Genomic DNA, 15,253 nt, shown 5'->3' with positions numbered 1-15,253 from the left:
CACTCTTATCTCTCGCTCTTTGGATCTCAAAATTATGAAGATTATTACGAGAAAAATCGTCCTACATGCTTCGATTCTTTCACTCCTAATCTTTCATCCATGTTTCTTGAAGCTAAGACGAAGAAAAACGCCATTAACATTTGTAAATGGCTTGTATGTGGCTGGGTACAAAACCTGAGGCATTTCGCCTTGAAGATCATACTTGGTATTCCACTTAACTATCCACGGTTTTCCTTGATTTTAATTGTTTTTCAGTTTTGAAATCAATTGTGTATATGTTGCTTTACTGATGCATGCATTGTTGTCTGGATTGTTTTTGCTAACCCTACCTTCTTCGTGTCAAAACGGATTTCTTTAATACGAGTTGTTTTCGATCAAATGTTTATGCTACTAGTTCCCACTTCACAAAAAGACTATGACATTCGTTAAGTTACGGTTATGATCAATTACTGTGTTCGTTACAAGAAAAGAACTGCAGTTCGATTTTTTGATGTGAAAGTTCTTGATTTTGTCGAAAATTGATGGTATCGTAGTGTTTGCCACAACTTATCATAATCCTCTAGAAATCCAAAACTCGTGTGGTTACCATATACCATTAAAGATGATTAATGGACCATTGGTTGATTTTGTTTAACGAATTCGCTAATGTAAAGTTTAGTAGACGATGCACATCTGTTCTTCCAAACCTTCACCTACCTTTGGATGGTATCACTCGCCTTCTGAGGGTTTTACTAATGAGATTGATAAATTAATGCCTTTCACACACCTTAGTCAGTCATTTGTATTGTTAAAACTTATTTAAAGGAACGTGACTTGATTGAACATGGGTATATATGCATTATTCTATTAATGAAGTGTTAAAAGACTCATGGGATTGTTAGTTGCAGCAGTAATAAGTTCTAACCACTTCTGGTTGAAATCAGATGACTTTTTAGAGTCTTCATGAACTTGATGTGTGTTTATGATATATTCAAACCAATATTCATTTACTTTGGGATAATTCCACGTACTTTCAATTTTAGATGGTAGATTGTAGAATTTTTTATATGAGTTCGTTTGCTTGATTTGCATGAGAATCAGGTTATACTTCCTAATCACCATCTTAGGCATCCATGGGAGTAAACTAAAGAAAACCAGAAAAAGAAACGTCACATGCTTGTGAATTTTGTTGGAACCAATTACAAGGGAAGAAAAACTGAGATCACTTTTTCCATTAATTAGGAGTCAGTGGTATATTAAGAAACTGTCATGAGGTGGTTCATTAATTCTTACAACCAATTCTAAACCTACATTTTAACATTCAATCGTGTTCCTTTCAGGCAATGTACAAGCGGGCTTCCAAGTGATGTCACAATTGAGATTGGAGAAACGGCATTTAATCTCCACAAGGTTACTCATCTAGTTTATTCAACCACAATATTTGTTTTGTATGTTTTTTAGCGGACATATATGCTTGAGCCTATGCATTTTCTTCTCATTTGTATATATCTATATCATTCATACAGTTTCCTTTGATTGCAAGAAGTGGGCTACTGACCAAGCTGATCGGAGACAATCCTAATGAAGATGGGCTGGCTTGTGTTGTTCACCTTAATGACATACCTGGTGGAGTTAAAGCATTTGAGCTTATAGCCAAATTTTGTTATGGTGTAAAGTTAGAGATAACATCCCACAATGTTATCAGCCTTCGTTGTGCTGCAGAGTACCTCCAAATGACCGATGATTATGGAGCGGAAAACTTGATCACACAAACAGAAATATTTTTGAATGAAGTGTTTACCACTTGGTCGGATACCATGAATGCTCTTGAAAGCTGTGAAGAAGTTCTTTCAGATGCAGAAGAGCTTCACCTCATTTCAAGGTGCATCAATTCTTTGGCAATGAAAGCTTGTTCGGGTCCCAATGCATATGACACCCGTGCCATGTCAGCAGTGAATAACAATAATATCACAAAAAATCCTATATTCTGGAATGGGATTTCTACCTCTGCTAAGCCACAGACATTTGGTGAAAACTGGTGGTATAAAGATGTATCTTTTCTTGGTTTACACCTGTATAAACGAGTAATTCTAGCTATGATGTCAGAAGGAATGAAAGCTGAGACTATAGCTGGGTCACTTGTTGGCTATGTGACGAAATATATACCCTTGATGAATAGGCAATCAAGTTTCAACGACGCAAGCCATTCTAAACCAGTTTCCACCCCATCTGAGGCGGATCAAAGGGTCCTTTTGGAAGAAATTGTGGGGCTACTTCCTAACCGAAAAGGGATTGTTGGTACTAAGTTTCTTATAAGGCTCCTTCGTACTGCCATGGTCTTACATGTGAGTCCATCGTGTAGGGAAAATCTGGAGAAAAGGGTGGGAGCCCAGTTAGATTCAGCTGTCGTAGATGACTTGTTGATACCCAATCAAGGATTCAATTCAGTAGATACCTTGTATGACATTGATTGTTTTCAAAGAATACTTGATTATTTCATGTCTATGGACTCGTGTAGCGCAGTATGTTCTCCGTGTATAGTAGAAGAGGGGTTGGAAGATGGAGCTCAATCTTTGACAACTATGACATCGGTGGCCAATCTGGTTGATGCTTATCTTGCTGACGTGGCTGCAGATGTTAATTTGAAGTTTCCGAAATTTCAATCTCTTGCCGTTGCTGTCCCAGACTATGCTCGGCCACACTCTGATGGCATTTATCGTGCAGTTGATATCTATTTAAAGGTAAAACTTGTCTTAGTTCAATGTTAGTTTGGATTAAATGTAAAAATGCCGTAGATCTGGAGCTTAATCGTAAGAACACTACAGGCACATCTGTGGCTGACGGACTGCGAGCGTGAGCAAATCTGCAGGCTGATGAACATCCAGAAGTTGTCATTGGAAGCCAGCACTCATGCAGCTCAGAACGAAAGGCTACCTCTTCGCGTGATCGTGCAAATCCTTTTCTTCGAACAAGTACGGCTGCGTACGTCAATCGCTGGGTGGTTTTTCGTGTCAGAAAACGTGGAGGATCATGCAAACGACAGGGAAATGGTTGGTTCGGCATGTATGGGTGAAATGAGGGAGCGTGTTGTGGAGCTTGAAAGGGAGTGTGAGAACATGAAGCTTGAGATTCGGAAATTGGTGAAAAAGAAGAGAAGTTGGAGCTTCTTTTGCAAGCGAAGAAGGCATCGACGTTTGTAGTTTCAAATTCCCTTCAAAATTATGATGTGCGTATACTAAAATATCATATAAAATTCACTTATCATGATGACTTTTAAACGAAATTAAGACTCCTTATAAATCAATAATTCTTGAAGTCTAAATTATATGAAAAGATGCCATTGTTATACGAGATATAATATAATTGGAGTGGATGAAAACTAAGGTGATATTTGGTTTATAAGATGACATATGTCACAAGAATTGAACTCTGAAAGAATTTGAATGAAATTTATCAATATTTGATCATGGGTTTAATTGACACGAATTTGAAATAAATCTGTCAAAAAATTGAAATTTTTGTTTGGTTCATTAAATAAAACTTTGGTATTGTAATAAAATAATAATAAAATAACAAAATACATCTTTATGGCATTTTCATGTTTTGTTGCTTTAATTTAGATACTATATAATGATAAAATTCTTAATAAACTTAATTGATGGTGGTGGTGGTGACGACGACGATGATGGTGACGGTCGCAGTAGATGGAAATTTGAAGTAAATATAACGACATATAATCATTTTCTTAAATACAATGTCTAAGGAAATTAAAATTCCTTACTAAACTCGAGAGATTGAAATTCTATTATGAAATTGGAATTTCATCATTAAAACTTAAGAAATAACCAGAGATATGAAATTTGAATGAAATTTGATTTGCGAAATTAAAGGGTCCAATTTTAATAATTTTAGATGCCGGCCATTATCAAAGGTGTTTTGGAATGTTTATTTGAAACAATTTATATTTTTCTATAATTTTTATCAATTTATTATAAATTAGAATAATTTAACTTTTTAAAAAATCCTTATTACCCGTTTTGATACCGTTATAAACTATTTATCTAAATACTAAAAAAATACTTATTTATCAATGCAAGGAATAAGTCATTAAATTCTAATCGCCGACTACTCTTTGTTTGTTCACCCTCCCTCTCGCCTGTCCGGCGTTCGCCATCTCCGGTTGCTTTGCCTCCCACCCCTATTTGCTTGATCACCTGCGACCAGTCTGAGCCTTGGACTTCATCGCCTTCGACCGCTCTACATCGTCGTATCTGTCGCCGCCGGCTACTCCTTTGCTCCTCGTTGCAACAGGTATGGTCCTTCTGCGCCCTCTTGTTTACTTCCCTCTTCCCCGTTTCCCTATGTTCTCTCCCTTTCTTTGACTACACCGCCAAAAACCTTGATGTTTTAAAAGATCACATTTATTTGATAGATTAATCTGGATTGAGGATGTGATCCTATTTTCTATTCTGAAACAGGTCTGTGTATGCAACTGTATGTCGAAAACTTATGGACTAAATGTAACAGTGACTGACGTCGAACAATATGTTTAGGTATCTAGTGAAACGATCCAAATGCACATTAAGGTTATGGTTTCTAAGTCAATATGGTCTTATTTTTTGTTGCGTAATCACCGTTTTCATCAATTTCAGTTTCTAACTCAATATGGTATCTAATTCTAAGGGTACTAGCGATAAGCGCTTAGGGCAGAGGCGGAAGTGGTGGCACCATTTGACTATGAAATAAAGAATACGGATATTTTTCACAACCTCATATTGGTCTGTTAATCAGTTCCTCGCCTTTCTTATGTGAGGTCATATGTTCAAGTTTTTGATAACATTTTTTTTCAGGAACATAATAAATCTGAAATTAAAAACAAAAAAAGTAAGAAAATGACACTAACAAGATTCGAACTTGCACTCGGGATGGGAGAAAAGTCATGCAAACCAACTCTATCAAAGGAACCTGTGCTATATTTATAGTTTCAAAATATATATGGTTGCACGAATAATATAGTGGCACCTTTCACGACCCTAAATATTTTGCCGCTATGATGGAGAAACAAAGCAGTGGCCTGTGCCACCAAATGGACTAGTGTGGGTCTGCCCCTGTTACTGGGTGAACTTAACAATGGCTGAGAAACTTACACGGCAAGAGGGAAGACAATGATCAAGAGTCTTACCCGGTAAGCGCTTACCGGGTTATAAACTCCTACCATTGATCCATTTTGATAACCAGGAATGTTACCCATAAGGTAAGTGAGGGTGGCACTCTTGCCGGTAAGCATTGACATGGTAAGCTCCAAACGGCCCTTAAGCCTGTTGAGCACTACCTCGTCGCTAAGTTTGTCACCAGCACAATACTTCTCATGTTTTAGAAACATCTAACTTGTGAGCACTACCATGTTTAACTATTATTTTTTTGACGCAAAATTATGTTTCTTTGATGTTCAACTATGTTTCTTTAATGTTAACCTGTTGAGCACTACCATCCAACCTGTGGATGTATAACTATGAATTTTGTAGCTATGGCTCATAATCATTTGATCGTACTCGTTGAAGTAGCGATGGTGTACGTTGACTTGCTCATGTTAGTTGCTTATTTGGGAACTGGTTTATTGAATTTGAGAATTGAAATTCAATAAGAAGATATTTGCCCAAAGGACATTCAATAGACTTCAAATTAGATCAACACAAGTACAACATATAACAACACATCAAAGTGATGCTAACTGTATAAATGAAATGCTTTTGCAATTTTGTGTAAATTTCCATTATGGAGTCAAAATTCATGATCGAAAAGGAATTTGCTTTTTCTGAGGTCCTTCGCCTGGAAAAGACATGAGATCCTTGATCACTTTATAATGACTATGCCCTATTACAGTTATTTGCACCAGATGCACACATCAGAAAGTTGATCTTTAACATGTTAATTTTTTGCATATGCACAATTTGAAACTATTTTCACTCACATAAAAATGGGGCACCAAAAATCTTATTAATGTGACCAAGTACAAGATTAATGTTGTTTTGTTTTTAATGATTAGATAGATAATTATCAACCAGTTGTAAAGCTATAGGGAATACAAAATTTGAAGTGAAAAATCTTTTCAAGGCGACAAGGACTTCTCTAAGAAAGGTTATTTCATAAAGCAGATCCTTAAAAGTCTTAAAAACAAGTTTTTAAGCACTGCTGTTTTATGCATAATGTACAGGTGATTAATGGTTGTATAATTTCCCATTACATTGATTTTCCGTCCCTCCCTAATCCTCTTGATCATGCCCCCCTTCCCAAGGCGACATTCATCACCTTTGCCCTAAAAAAACTCTCTCTAATTTGAAATCTTTTCTCTGAGAGAAGAAAAGGCCTGCTTTCAAGAATTATGTTCATCATATGGAGAATCATAACCGGATATTGTAGAGCTCAGAGATTATTCAAAAGGTTTATTGTGTCTGTCGTTTAACTTACAGTATTGTTTCCGTTTTATTGTTTAACTTATGGTCTTTGGATCTTGGTTAAGATTCAAGTAACTGTGGTTTTTGTCTTTCTTGTCCCTCATCTCATAAGTTGCATTTTAACTCTGATTATTGATATGTATATGGTTAGGGTTCACTGCATATTTACTCTCCATCCATCACTCATCTCCATCGATTCACTACTGTGTGTTGATTCACTCTCCTTCTGATCCAGGTAATTTATTTTTGTTTCCTCTTTCTGTTGTTTCTTCCTTCTGTGTGTTGATTTCTCTTCACTTCTGTTTGTGTCTCAGTGTCTCACTTCTGTTTGTGCCTCAAAGACATTTATTTTTGTCTACTTCAAGACTTCAACTGGCTTTGTTGATTCTTCTTCATTTATATTTGTTGGCACCAACATATCAATATTGAAAATTGTTTATTGATTTATTTTTGTCTCCCGTGCTTAGAAGGTGTCTGAGGAAATGTTGCAAAGACGTTTATTTTGTTTACATTTTTTGTTTAGGTTGTTGGGAGCTTGTTATTTGCAGCAATAATCGGGAGCTTTTTGGACTGTAATCTGTATAGTTAATATTTGCTATTGCTCTCTTCAATTTAATGTACTAGATACGTTTTTTGGCTTAAATAACAAATACAACAGGATTGCCACTCCGGGGCAGAAAACTACAATTTCTTAGTACTAATTTAATAGCTCATCGTTGTGCTATATGTAGATATGCAACTCCCTTGTAAAATCTTGTGAACTTCTTCATTATCACCATCTCTATGAGAAAAATATATGTTGAAAAATGGCTTTTCTGCATCTAATATACACATCATATTATGCTATAACTACTTAGAAATGACCACAGGTGTTTATAATATAAATACCAGCAATTAATATATATATGTAATTGCATCCCAGCTTTGTTGATGTTCTAATTTTTGCATGTTAGCGTGAAATGAGGTATTTTATAGACCATAACATTAAATATCAATCTTGCCATGTTATAATTTTCTAACATAACTCATAATTTGTGATTTGTAGTTTGGTGCAACTCTTTGGACATGATTTGTTCTGTTTGGTTTTGAGGATTTATTTATCCACTTGGTGTATGTCAGACCTGTCATTGCCCAAATTTTGTGCAATCACTTTGCTTCACCTGATTTCACATACATGCATGTTTTACGTAGTAAAACTATATTTGTATTCTGTACTTTTTGCTTGCATTCATTGAAATGTTGTATCCTGCCGCATCGCGTGGGTACACAACTAGTGTTATTACATCAGTTAGCTGCCATGATCAAGCATAAATGCTCCAATGACTCATTAACGATGATCATAATTGATTTAACACTTAGTTTTTACATGATTTACAAGTCCCATATTAGAAGCTTCCACCTTTCAGTGATCGGGATTGAGTTTTGGCGGGTCAAGGAAAGGTTTATTACTATTAGTAGCGAGCCGGCTTTTTTTTTTGGGTGAAGGAGTAGCAAGCTGGCTTTAGTACACACACATACTTAAATATATACATGCATGTATATAATTGTTACATAATGATTATCATGCAAGTTGAACAACTAAGTGAATAATAATACCCAAACATACAAGGCCTCGTGCATGTGAGGGCCAAAAGAATGTTTTTGTTTGCTAAAGATGGAGGGGCGTGTAGGTTTTAGTCCCTGTATATTATAAAAAACATACACAGAATTAGTTACAGCAAGCTACCACCAGCTACCCATGGCAACTTGTGGCTTGTCATCTTTTTCTCTCCATGTCATGATGTAGCTTACAACTTGGTATATGCTTGTTCTGAGCTCTTTATGGTTCTGTATTATATATATGGTATATGTGTGTTGTATGTATCAATTAATCTTATAGGCAGTAGTAATCTATCTACCTGGCTCTACGAACTACTTTCAACCTTATTGCTTTTTGATAAAATAAGACGAAATTAATTGAATTTTTAGAATTAACCGTGTTAATATTTAATCTATATAGAACGTATATTTTTTCCAAAGTTTATGGTTTGACCCAAATGAGGTTTAGAAAATAAATGAGGCGGTATTGGCATATATGATTTAAGTACGTAAGGTTGTTGAATGTAGATATACTCGAAGCTTGTATGCTGCATTGACAATGGGCACGAGCATTCAAGATCCAAAGAACCGTGCATTCGAGGCAATAGCGAGAAGAGAAGTTTATGAGCTTCAGTTACAACAAAAGCACAAGCATAATAAGAGATCTCTTGAAAAGAACACTGTCGAAAGTTCTGCTGATTTTAAGTGTACAAATCAGGAAGTTCCACCATCCTCATCTGCTGAAAATATCCCATCCAAGAAAGGTTATTGAGCTAACCCTTTGTTTTATATAGCATGGCTTTATAGTTAAACAGTCGGTTTTTGCAAATCATTTTAAGCTTTATTAGGAAGTTCCACCATCCTCGTCTCCTTTTGGCTTTTGCAAATCATTCTAAGTTTTATTAAATAGGGTATACAAGGCCAAAACATTGCAAATATATGACAAAGGTCTGGGGAAAATCTGCGAACTTAAAATGGGGATAACTTTTGATCTGGGAGGAGTTACAGAGCCTGCGACCATTCCATGGAAAGGTCTAGACAGGCAGAACTCATGGGGAAGCAACCTTCGCTTTTGGCCCAACTGTATTTTGTTGTGACAATATTTCTAGATATTTCCTTCTCATTGAACAATTTGTTTCCTCTCTAGTGCACCAAGTCTTTTTTGTGTTGTTGATAGATATCACTGTTGCTAAAACTCATATTCTTTGCTTATGTAGTGTTTATGGCTCTTTTATTTCCTGTAACAAATAGTTTTTTAGGATTTGGTTGGGGGGGGGGGGGTCTAAATGGGATACCCAAATTCTTTTCTTGTGTTTGTAATTCTTAGAAATCCATAATATGGCTTTGTTGTTCATGGATTTGTCCACATGTTTGTTCTTTTGTTTTTATCTTTTATTTCATCTTTCAATCTTCACCATTGGTATTATGGTATGCACAAAAACGATCACATGGATAAATTGCTTATATATTTTATCTCTTTTCAAGCTTCACCATTGGTATTATCGCATGCACATATATGATTAAGTGGATAAACTATGAGCTATTTTTATAGAAGCACCACATAACACGTGTTAATTATTAGTAAAAAGGATCGTGGTTCTTAATTTTTTTGTAATTGATAATACTTTTGGTGTTTGTAGGCAAATATTTTTTCTCAGGGCAAACCACCACACGAGGTACGGATTATGTTTATAGTCCTTATAAGAGCAACGTTATATTTTTACTGTAATTTGTTAATAAAAAGGCAAATGGCAATCATTCTTTTCATCATCTAACATAGTTATGTTCTTAAACTACCATATCACCCGGCCATCAATAGCCACCCAGAAACCCAGCCACAATCACCACACAGCCCGAATTGCAATCTCTACCATTGGACCACACCATGTCCTCTTTATCTTCTAAAACATTACTCATTGCCATTATAGAAGTGACTTTATAATCATATTCATTATCATGATCCCTCACAACTTAATAGATCCAGAACCCGCATGTCTTCACCATGTATACAATGCTTAATCTACAGTTCTCAGTTTTCATCATGAATTCTCTGTTGACTTATGTCTTGAGTGTTGATGGCAAGGTGCACACTGAAAATCAATTACTCAAAATTTTATCCTCTAAGGAAGGAGTTGCCAGTTACATGACAATAGCCTTCAGGTTAAGCAGTCTTTATATATTCACCTTGTTTACTCACTCAAACTGGTTATACAGATGCAGATGGAGATCATCCTATATATCTTCCACTCTCGCACCCCGTGCATGAGAATCTAGCAATGCCGAATCATGAGGTGTTTATCCTTTGCTTGTATCGTATTATGCTCATCTTATCATTTGAGTTGGAGTATTATTTCAATATTCCTTGAATTTATGCAGGTAAATGTGATCGACAAGATTTTGCATGAACTTCTGCAGAGTGGCGATTCTGCCCAGAATTACATGCAGGGATCTAGAAGAATGAAAATGGACAATCGGATCCATCTTGATAATAAAGTACAAGAGTGCAAAATGTCTGGCATTGCACTTGCGAAGGCTTTACAGAGCCACTCAAAGAGATCAACAAAGCACATGTCAATGAAACAGCACAAGAAATATGGATCATTAGATTTGCCTCAAGAGCTCCACAAGTGAGCATTCCCCCCTCTTCGTGAAATGGGGTCTTTGTTATCCATCTATTAATTCTGCTAGGTTTTACAGCTTTCACACAACTTCAATCTGGCATCTTCATTATATATTAGTGTCTCCTGAACTCCTTTCACCCATCTGCATATATATATATATATATATATATCATCTAACACTTTAGATTTATTTATTTAATTGGCAAACGGAACAAGAGTTTCCAGTCTGTGACCTTCAAGGTAATAGCACCTAGGGGACAGGACGAATACCTTTCAAGTTAAGCACCTCATAATGTTTTGGATTTCTAATGTTGAAGCTTACAGAAACTATTATTGGTCTCTCATTTCATAAAATTTTCAGAGAGATCAACATCTGTAACCATTGCACTTGGCTTTAGCTTTCAAGAAGCCATCTTAGTTGCAGAAATCCCAAAACAAGGCGCTATACTTGGAGAACTTGAACATTTGTAACCATTGTACTTGCTTTCAGTTTTCAAAAGGAAATATCATTGCAGATGCAGAAATTGGGGCGAAAAAGTAAAAGTTATTTTGTCTACTGTTCTTTTGGGATTTCTACCACTACAATGGGGCTTCTTTCATGGGTTACAAATGTTTATCACTCATTATTGGAATTTTTAGAAACTTCAGTTGTTTTTCTTATTATCTGGTTTGCCTTGTGGCGTCTATGATACATGCTGATCCATAAGTCAAGACTTCTTGTCCCATCTCATTCGAACTCCACATCCTATATATTACACATTTGCACAAGATGCATATACTGATTGAAGGGCACATTGCTAACGCCAAACCAAACTAAACCAAACCAAACAAGCCTGTTAGTATATCTCACTCGAAATTAGGGTCTGGGAGGGGTAGGATGAACACGCAGACCTTACCTCAACGAGCAGGGCATATTGCTAACTGCAAGTTATGCAAATGTCTCAGGCATGGACATGGAGTGGAACATGAACTTTTAGATTGAAATCAATAGTGCCTGGTTTAAGGGCTTGGATATGGGCGGATGACACTTGCTATTTCACTTTACTTTTGTGTGTATGTTCTTATCATTTACTCCTTTCAAATCTTGTGCGTTATCTTTTATATTTTTCATCAAGGTGAACGGAGAACCAGAGAGAGTATTGCATAAATCTAGTGTTAGTAATGTCACAAGTGCAGCATTCAGTTTTTCGATTTCTGTTGAAGCCGATTTTCTGAAACATTTTTGTTTGGTTTTGTTACAGCTTTGAAATTTTCAAACCAATGCATGAAATGTGGAAAGGCTATATAATGCAACTTCTAAAGAGTGTCGGGTAAGAATTGTGTTTCAATATTATTCAGAGCTTATATCCAGGAGAAGGAATAGTTGACCAGTTTTTCAAGTCTTGAAACGGTCATGAGACCTAGTCTAATTTGGTTGCACTTTTGTTGAATCTTTCAGGAAAAGTCAAATGGCTCAATGTCTTCTTGGTGCAGATCTACACGGTGCAGTTATTCTAGGTTAAACTCGTTGCACCCTGTGTAGATACATGCGTACATATATCCACTATTATGTTTTTTCTTTTGGCTAAAATAACAATTTTTGAATTAACTTGTCAATGAACCCCTTGAAAAGGCAAGGGCTCTTTCATCTTTAAGCCAGTAGTTTGTAGGACAAATTCATCAAGCAGATGGTCACCTGTCTTAGCCTGCTCTTTTTCCGGCTTCTCGCATTGTTGGCTTTTATCACTCTATTAGGTAGCTGAATATATGCATCAGGATAGGGAAAAGGAAAACCAACGTGGTTGGTGTCCCCAATCTTGCTTTGGGATAGACGAATTTTAACAAATTCTAATGCTGTAGGGTATCAAGTAAAGAGTAAAGTTAAAATGTAACCTATCGAGAAGTTAATAGTGAATCTTCTTGATGTTATTTTGCTGTAACCTCAATGACATGGAACCTCTGTTGGAAATCTGGGTTTATGGTTGTTTAATTCTTGGATAGATTTCTGGATCGTGTATTGGAATTCACTTTCCAAACACTTTATTTCACCCCTCTAAAGCCTTAGGTCATCACGAAATCAGTTCAAGGATAATCTAGAAATTTTATATTCGAAATAAGGCACTGATTTCGTGTATATATATATATTCATCAAATCACGTTTTTATGTATTTAAATGAGAGATCGACGGCTACGGGCGGTTAAACGGTTATAACCGTTAATGGATAAGATATTAGACCAGTTACAACTTAATCAGAGTTCGGTAGAATAAAGCTTGCTATACGGAATATAACAAGTGTATTCCAAAATGGCAGAAGGTTTAGTTTAATGGTCTCACACTTTCCACAGATCAACCTTGCTTTGGTATGAAGGAGTGTCTATGGATGTCCAGTCAACTTATTTGAACTTGTACTAAAATATTCCGACTAGTTGTAGGTTCATGTCAATTGCTTGTTTGACAGGAGGCAGTAAAAGTTATTTGTAGAATAGACAATAAAAATATACCATGCTTGTTGTTGTCGTACTGGCAAAGTTTTTACTTCTATTATCCTTGATCTGTGGCGTGTTACTTTTATTTATTGCAGTTTCACATTGCAAAATGGCTGCCTTCACTGGAGTGAGTGGGATCATGATCCGTGAAACTGCAGAGACATTTGGAATAATCACACAAGCTAATAAATTCGTAGGTAAGAGTCACCATCTATTTAAAAAAGATCAACTTATATGAGCTATACTATAAAGAGGTAATTGCTATCAGCTAGGTTATTGCTAAATGCTTATGTTGGATTAAAATGTGTTTGGAGGTTGGTAGTCATAGGGCTATGTGCACCTTCCTCCCACCTAAAAAATTGGCTTCTTGCAGTCTCTTCTGATTGTTGGGTGATTGACCAACTAGTAGTATATGGATACTCCTTACGTGGAAGTATAAACCAGCAAGCAACAAGCATGCTACAGTTTTCTTCCTAATGTCCGTTATTGATACGAAAGTCAAGATGATTGGAGATAGAGGATTTCTATTTGCTTCTATTTTATCTGTTACATGACATAATCGCTAGAGTGCATCGAAAACAAAGAGGCTCAATTGATGAAGGTATCAATAAAAGAGAAGAGTACAAAATCTAGGGGGTACACCATATATGCATACGACCGAGCTCTACGACTCTAGAAAGGTAACATGCCCCGATAACAAACAACTATGAAACATGCCCCCACCAAAGGATGGTAAAGCTTTCAAAATTCATGGGAACTGCTATAAAAACATGAAACATTTTATGATTGGTGCCCGATACCCAAGATTTTGGTCATTATGGATTCTAGAAGCTTGAAACTTGCTCTCAGTTATATTTAAAATGATTTTAACCTAGGCCTTGCTTGCCATTTGTCGTTTATTATTATCTCATGCTTCTTTCACTCTAAATATAATACACACTGTTGCTCAACGAGAATTCCTGAGCACCCTTTATTACCGTTGAACCTCTTTTTGCTTTTGGAGACATCACAAGGTCCCTTGGTCTAATCTTTTCTGTATATATGTCAGTTGTATTGAAGAAGATTTCTGTATTTATGTTCCAAGTGGATTGCTGGAAGATTACACTGCATGGAGATAAGCTCACTTCCAGGAAAATTGGCCAGTGATTTCACAAATCAGGTAAGCTTCATTATCCTTCATACGAATAAATCCACTGCATAACTATTTTGTTGTGATATTTACGTATACTTCTAAGATTCTATTTACCTGTGAGATTGATTGGGGTGTATTCAAATTGTCGAACTGTTCCCTGTCAATTTCAGGAGAGTGGTCTGGTTTCAGTTTGTAAACACGTCAAACCACTTTTGTATCGGAACGAACCAGACCATTCTTGAAAAAATTAATTCTTTTACTAAATTATAGAAGTAGATTAAAGTCAACTGAAAATTGGAACCTGATGATAAGTATATTTTGCTTCTCCAAAATCATACCAGCTTGTTTGGTTTTGGACATGCTCAAGGCTAAGGAATTGTGAGACTGGTGAGGTTGACCATCCATATTTGTTCTACAGGTTTGGTCGAGTAGCCATTCCTAGAGCTGAATCAAAAAACATTTCCTCTAACAGAGCAGGTAATATCATTTCATTCATCTATTTGCATAGAATGGGATACAACCTTATTTTATTCTATACAGACATTTTATAAATATAAGCACTTTTTATGTGCTCTTCAGACTATATAGAAGAAATTCAACGGAAAACGTTTCTTGGATATAGGGTAGGTGAACCATTGATACTTAAGTTTAAGGCATGAAATACATTTATTGTTATGTCTATACTATTTATCTGTATATATAATAGGGTCAGGTATAGGGAAAAACAAAAAAAAATAAAAAATTGAGGAACACCTAGTATCCATTCAGCTTTATGGTAAACATATGTGCATACAAGTAATTGTAAGTAATTTTTCTAGGAAACATCTACAATCTTACAGATGCACAGTCGGTTGTTACGGTGTTCTTCAGTTTTTTCATTTTTTTGGGGGTTTTCCTCTCTCTCTCTCTCTCTCTCTCTCTATATATATATATATATATATATATATACTATATTATAAAACATTTGGCTAAAACTCTTAAAAACTCTAAAAACTCTTAAACTCTTAAACCCGTTCATCCCT

The 15,253-nt window shown here is 35.9% G+C and overlaps 2 protein-coding genes across 10 annotated transcripts; both read left to right on the top strand.

Moving 5' to 3' along the window:
• LOC112517109 (BTB/POZ domain-containing protein At5g03250-like) lies at positions 1-3,259 on the top strand. 5 transcript variants are annotated; one of them, XM_025124433.1, is made up of 5 exons: positions 1-205; positions 1,320-1,389; positions 1,523-1,605; positions 1,702-2,720; positions 2,805-3,259. In XM_025124433.1, the coding sequence occupies exons 1-5, from the start codon at positions 100-102 to the stop codon at positions 3,177-3,179; spliced, it is 1,653 nt and encodes a 550-aa protein (XP_024980201.1). In that variant the 5' UTR covers positions 1-99; the 3' UTR covers positions 3,180-3,259. The 5 variants fall into 5 exon arrangements, with proteins under 5 accessions (XP_024980201.1, XP_024980199.1, XP_024980198.1 ...); XM_025124431.1 differs by having other exon boundaries at positions 1,526-2,720; XM_025124430.1 differs by having other exon boundaries at positions 1,523-2,720.
• An 876-nt stretch (positions 3,260-4,135) lies between these two features.
• Positions 4,136-14,995, top strand: LOC112517402. 5 transcript variants are annotated; one of them, XR_003069665.1, is made up of 13 exons: positions 4,136-4,290; positions 4,458-4,532; positions 6,586-6,669; positions 8,541-8,776; positions 9,653-9,688; positions 10,227-10,303; positions 10,389-10,639; positions 11,875-11,943; positions 12,072-12,130; positions 13,195-13,296; positions 14,148-14,258; positions 14,650-14,708; positions 14,811-14,995. XR_003069665.1 is itself a non-coding variant. In XM_025124823.1 (13 exons), exons 5-12 carry the CDS (start codon positions 8,572-8,574, stop codon positions 14,243-14,245), a joined length of 897 nt encoding a protein of 298 aa, XP_024980591.1. In that variant the 5' UTR covers positions 4,136-4,290; positions 4,458-4,532; positions 6,586-6,669; positions 6,958-7,018; positions 8,541-8,571; the 3' UTR covers positions 14,246-14,258; positions 14,650-14,995. The 5 variants fall into 5 exon arrangements, 4 of the variants coding, with proteins under 4 accessions (XP_024980591.1, XP_024980588.1, XP_024980589.1 ...); XM_025124823.1 differs by adding an exon at positions 6,958-7,018 and having other exon boundaries at positions 14,650-14,995; XM_025124820.1 differs by having other exon boundaries at positions 4,137-4,290; positions 14,650-14,995.
• Positions 14,996-15,253: the final 258 nt, after the last annotated feature.

The sequence above is a fragment of the Cynara cardunculus genome (genome assembly GCF_001531365.2).
Source record: "Cynara cardunculus var. scolymus isolate 2C chromosome LG 8, CcrdV1, whole genome shotgun sequence".
In the NCBI taxonomy this organism is placed as follows: Eukaryota; Viridiplantae; Streptophyta; class Magnoliopsida; order Asterales; family Asteraceae; genus Cynara; species Cynara cardunculus.
Note: the sequence above shows the minus strand (reverse complement) of the source record. Positions and strands in the feature narration are given on the sequence as shown.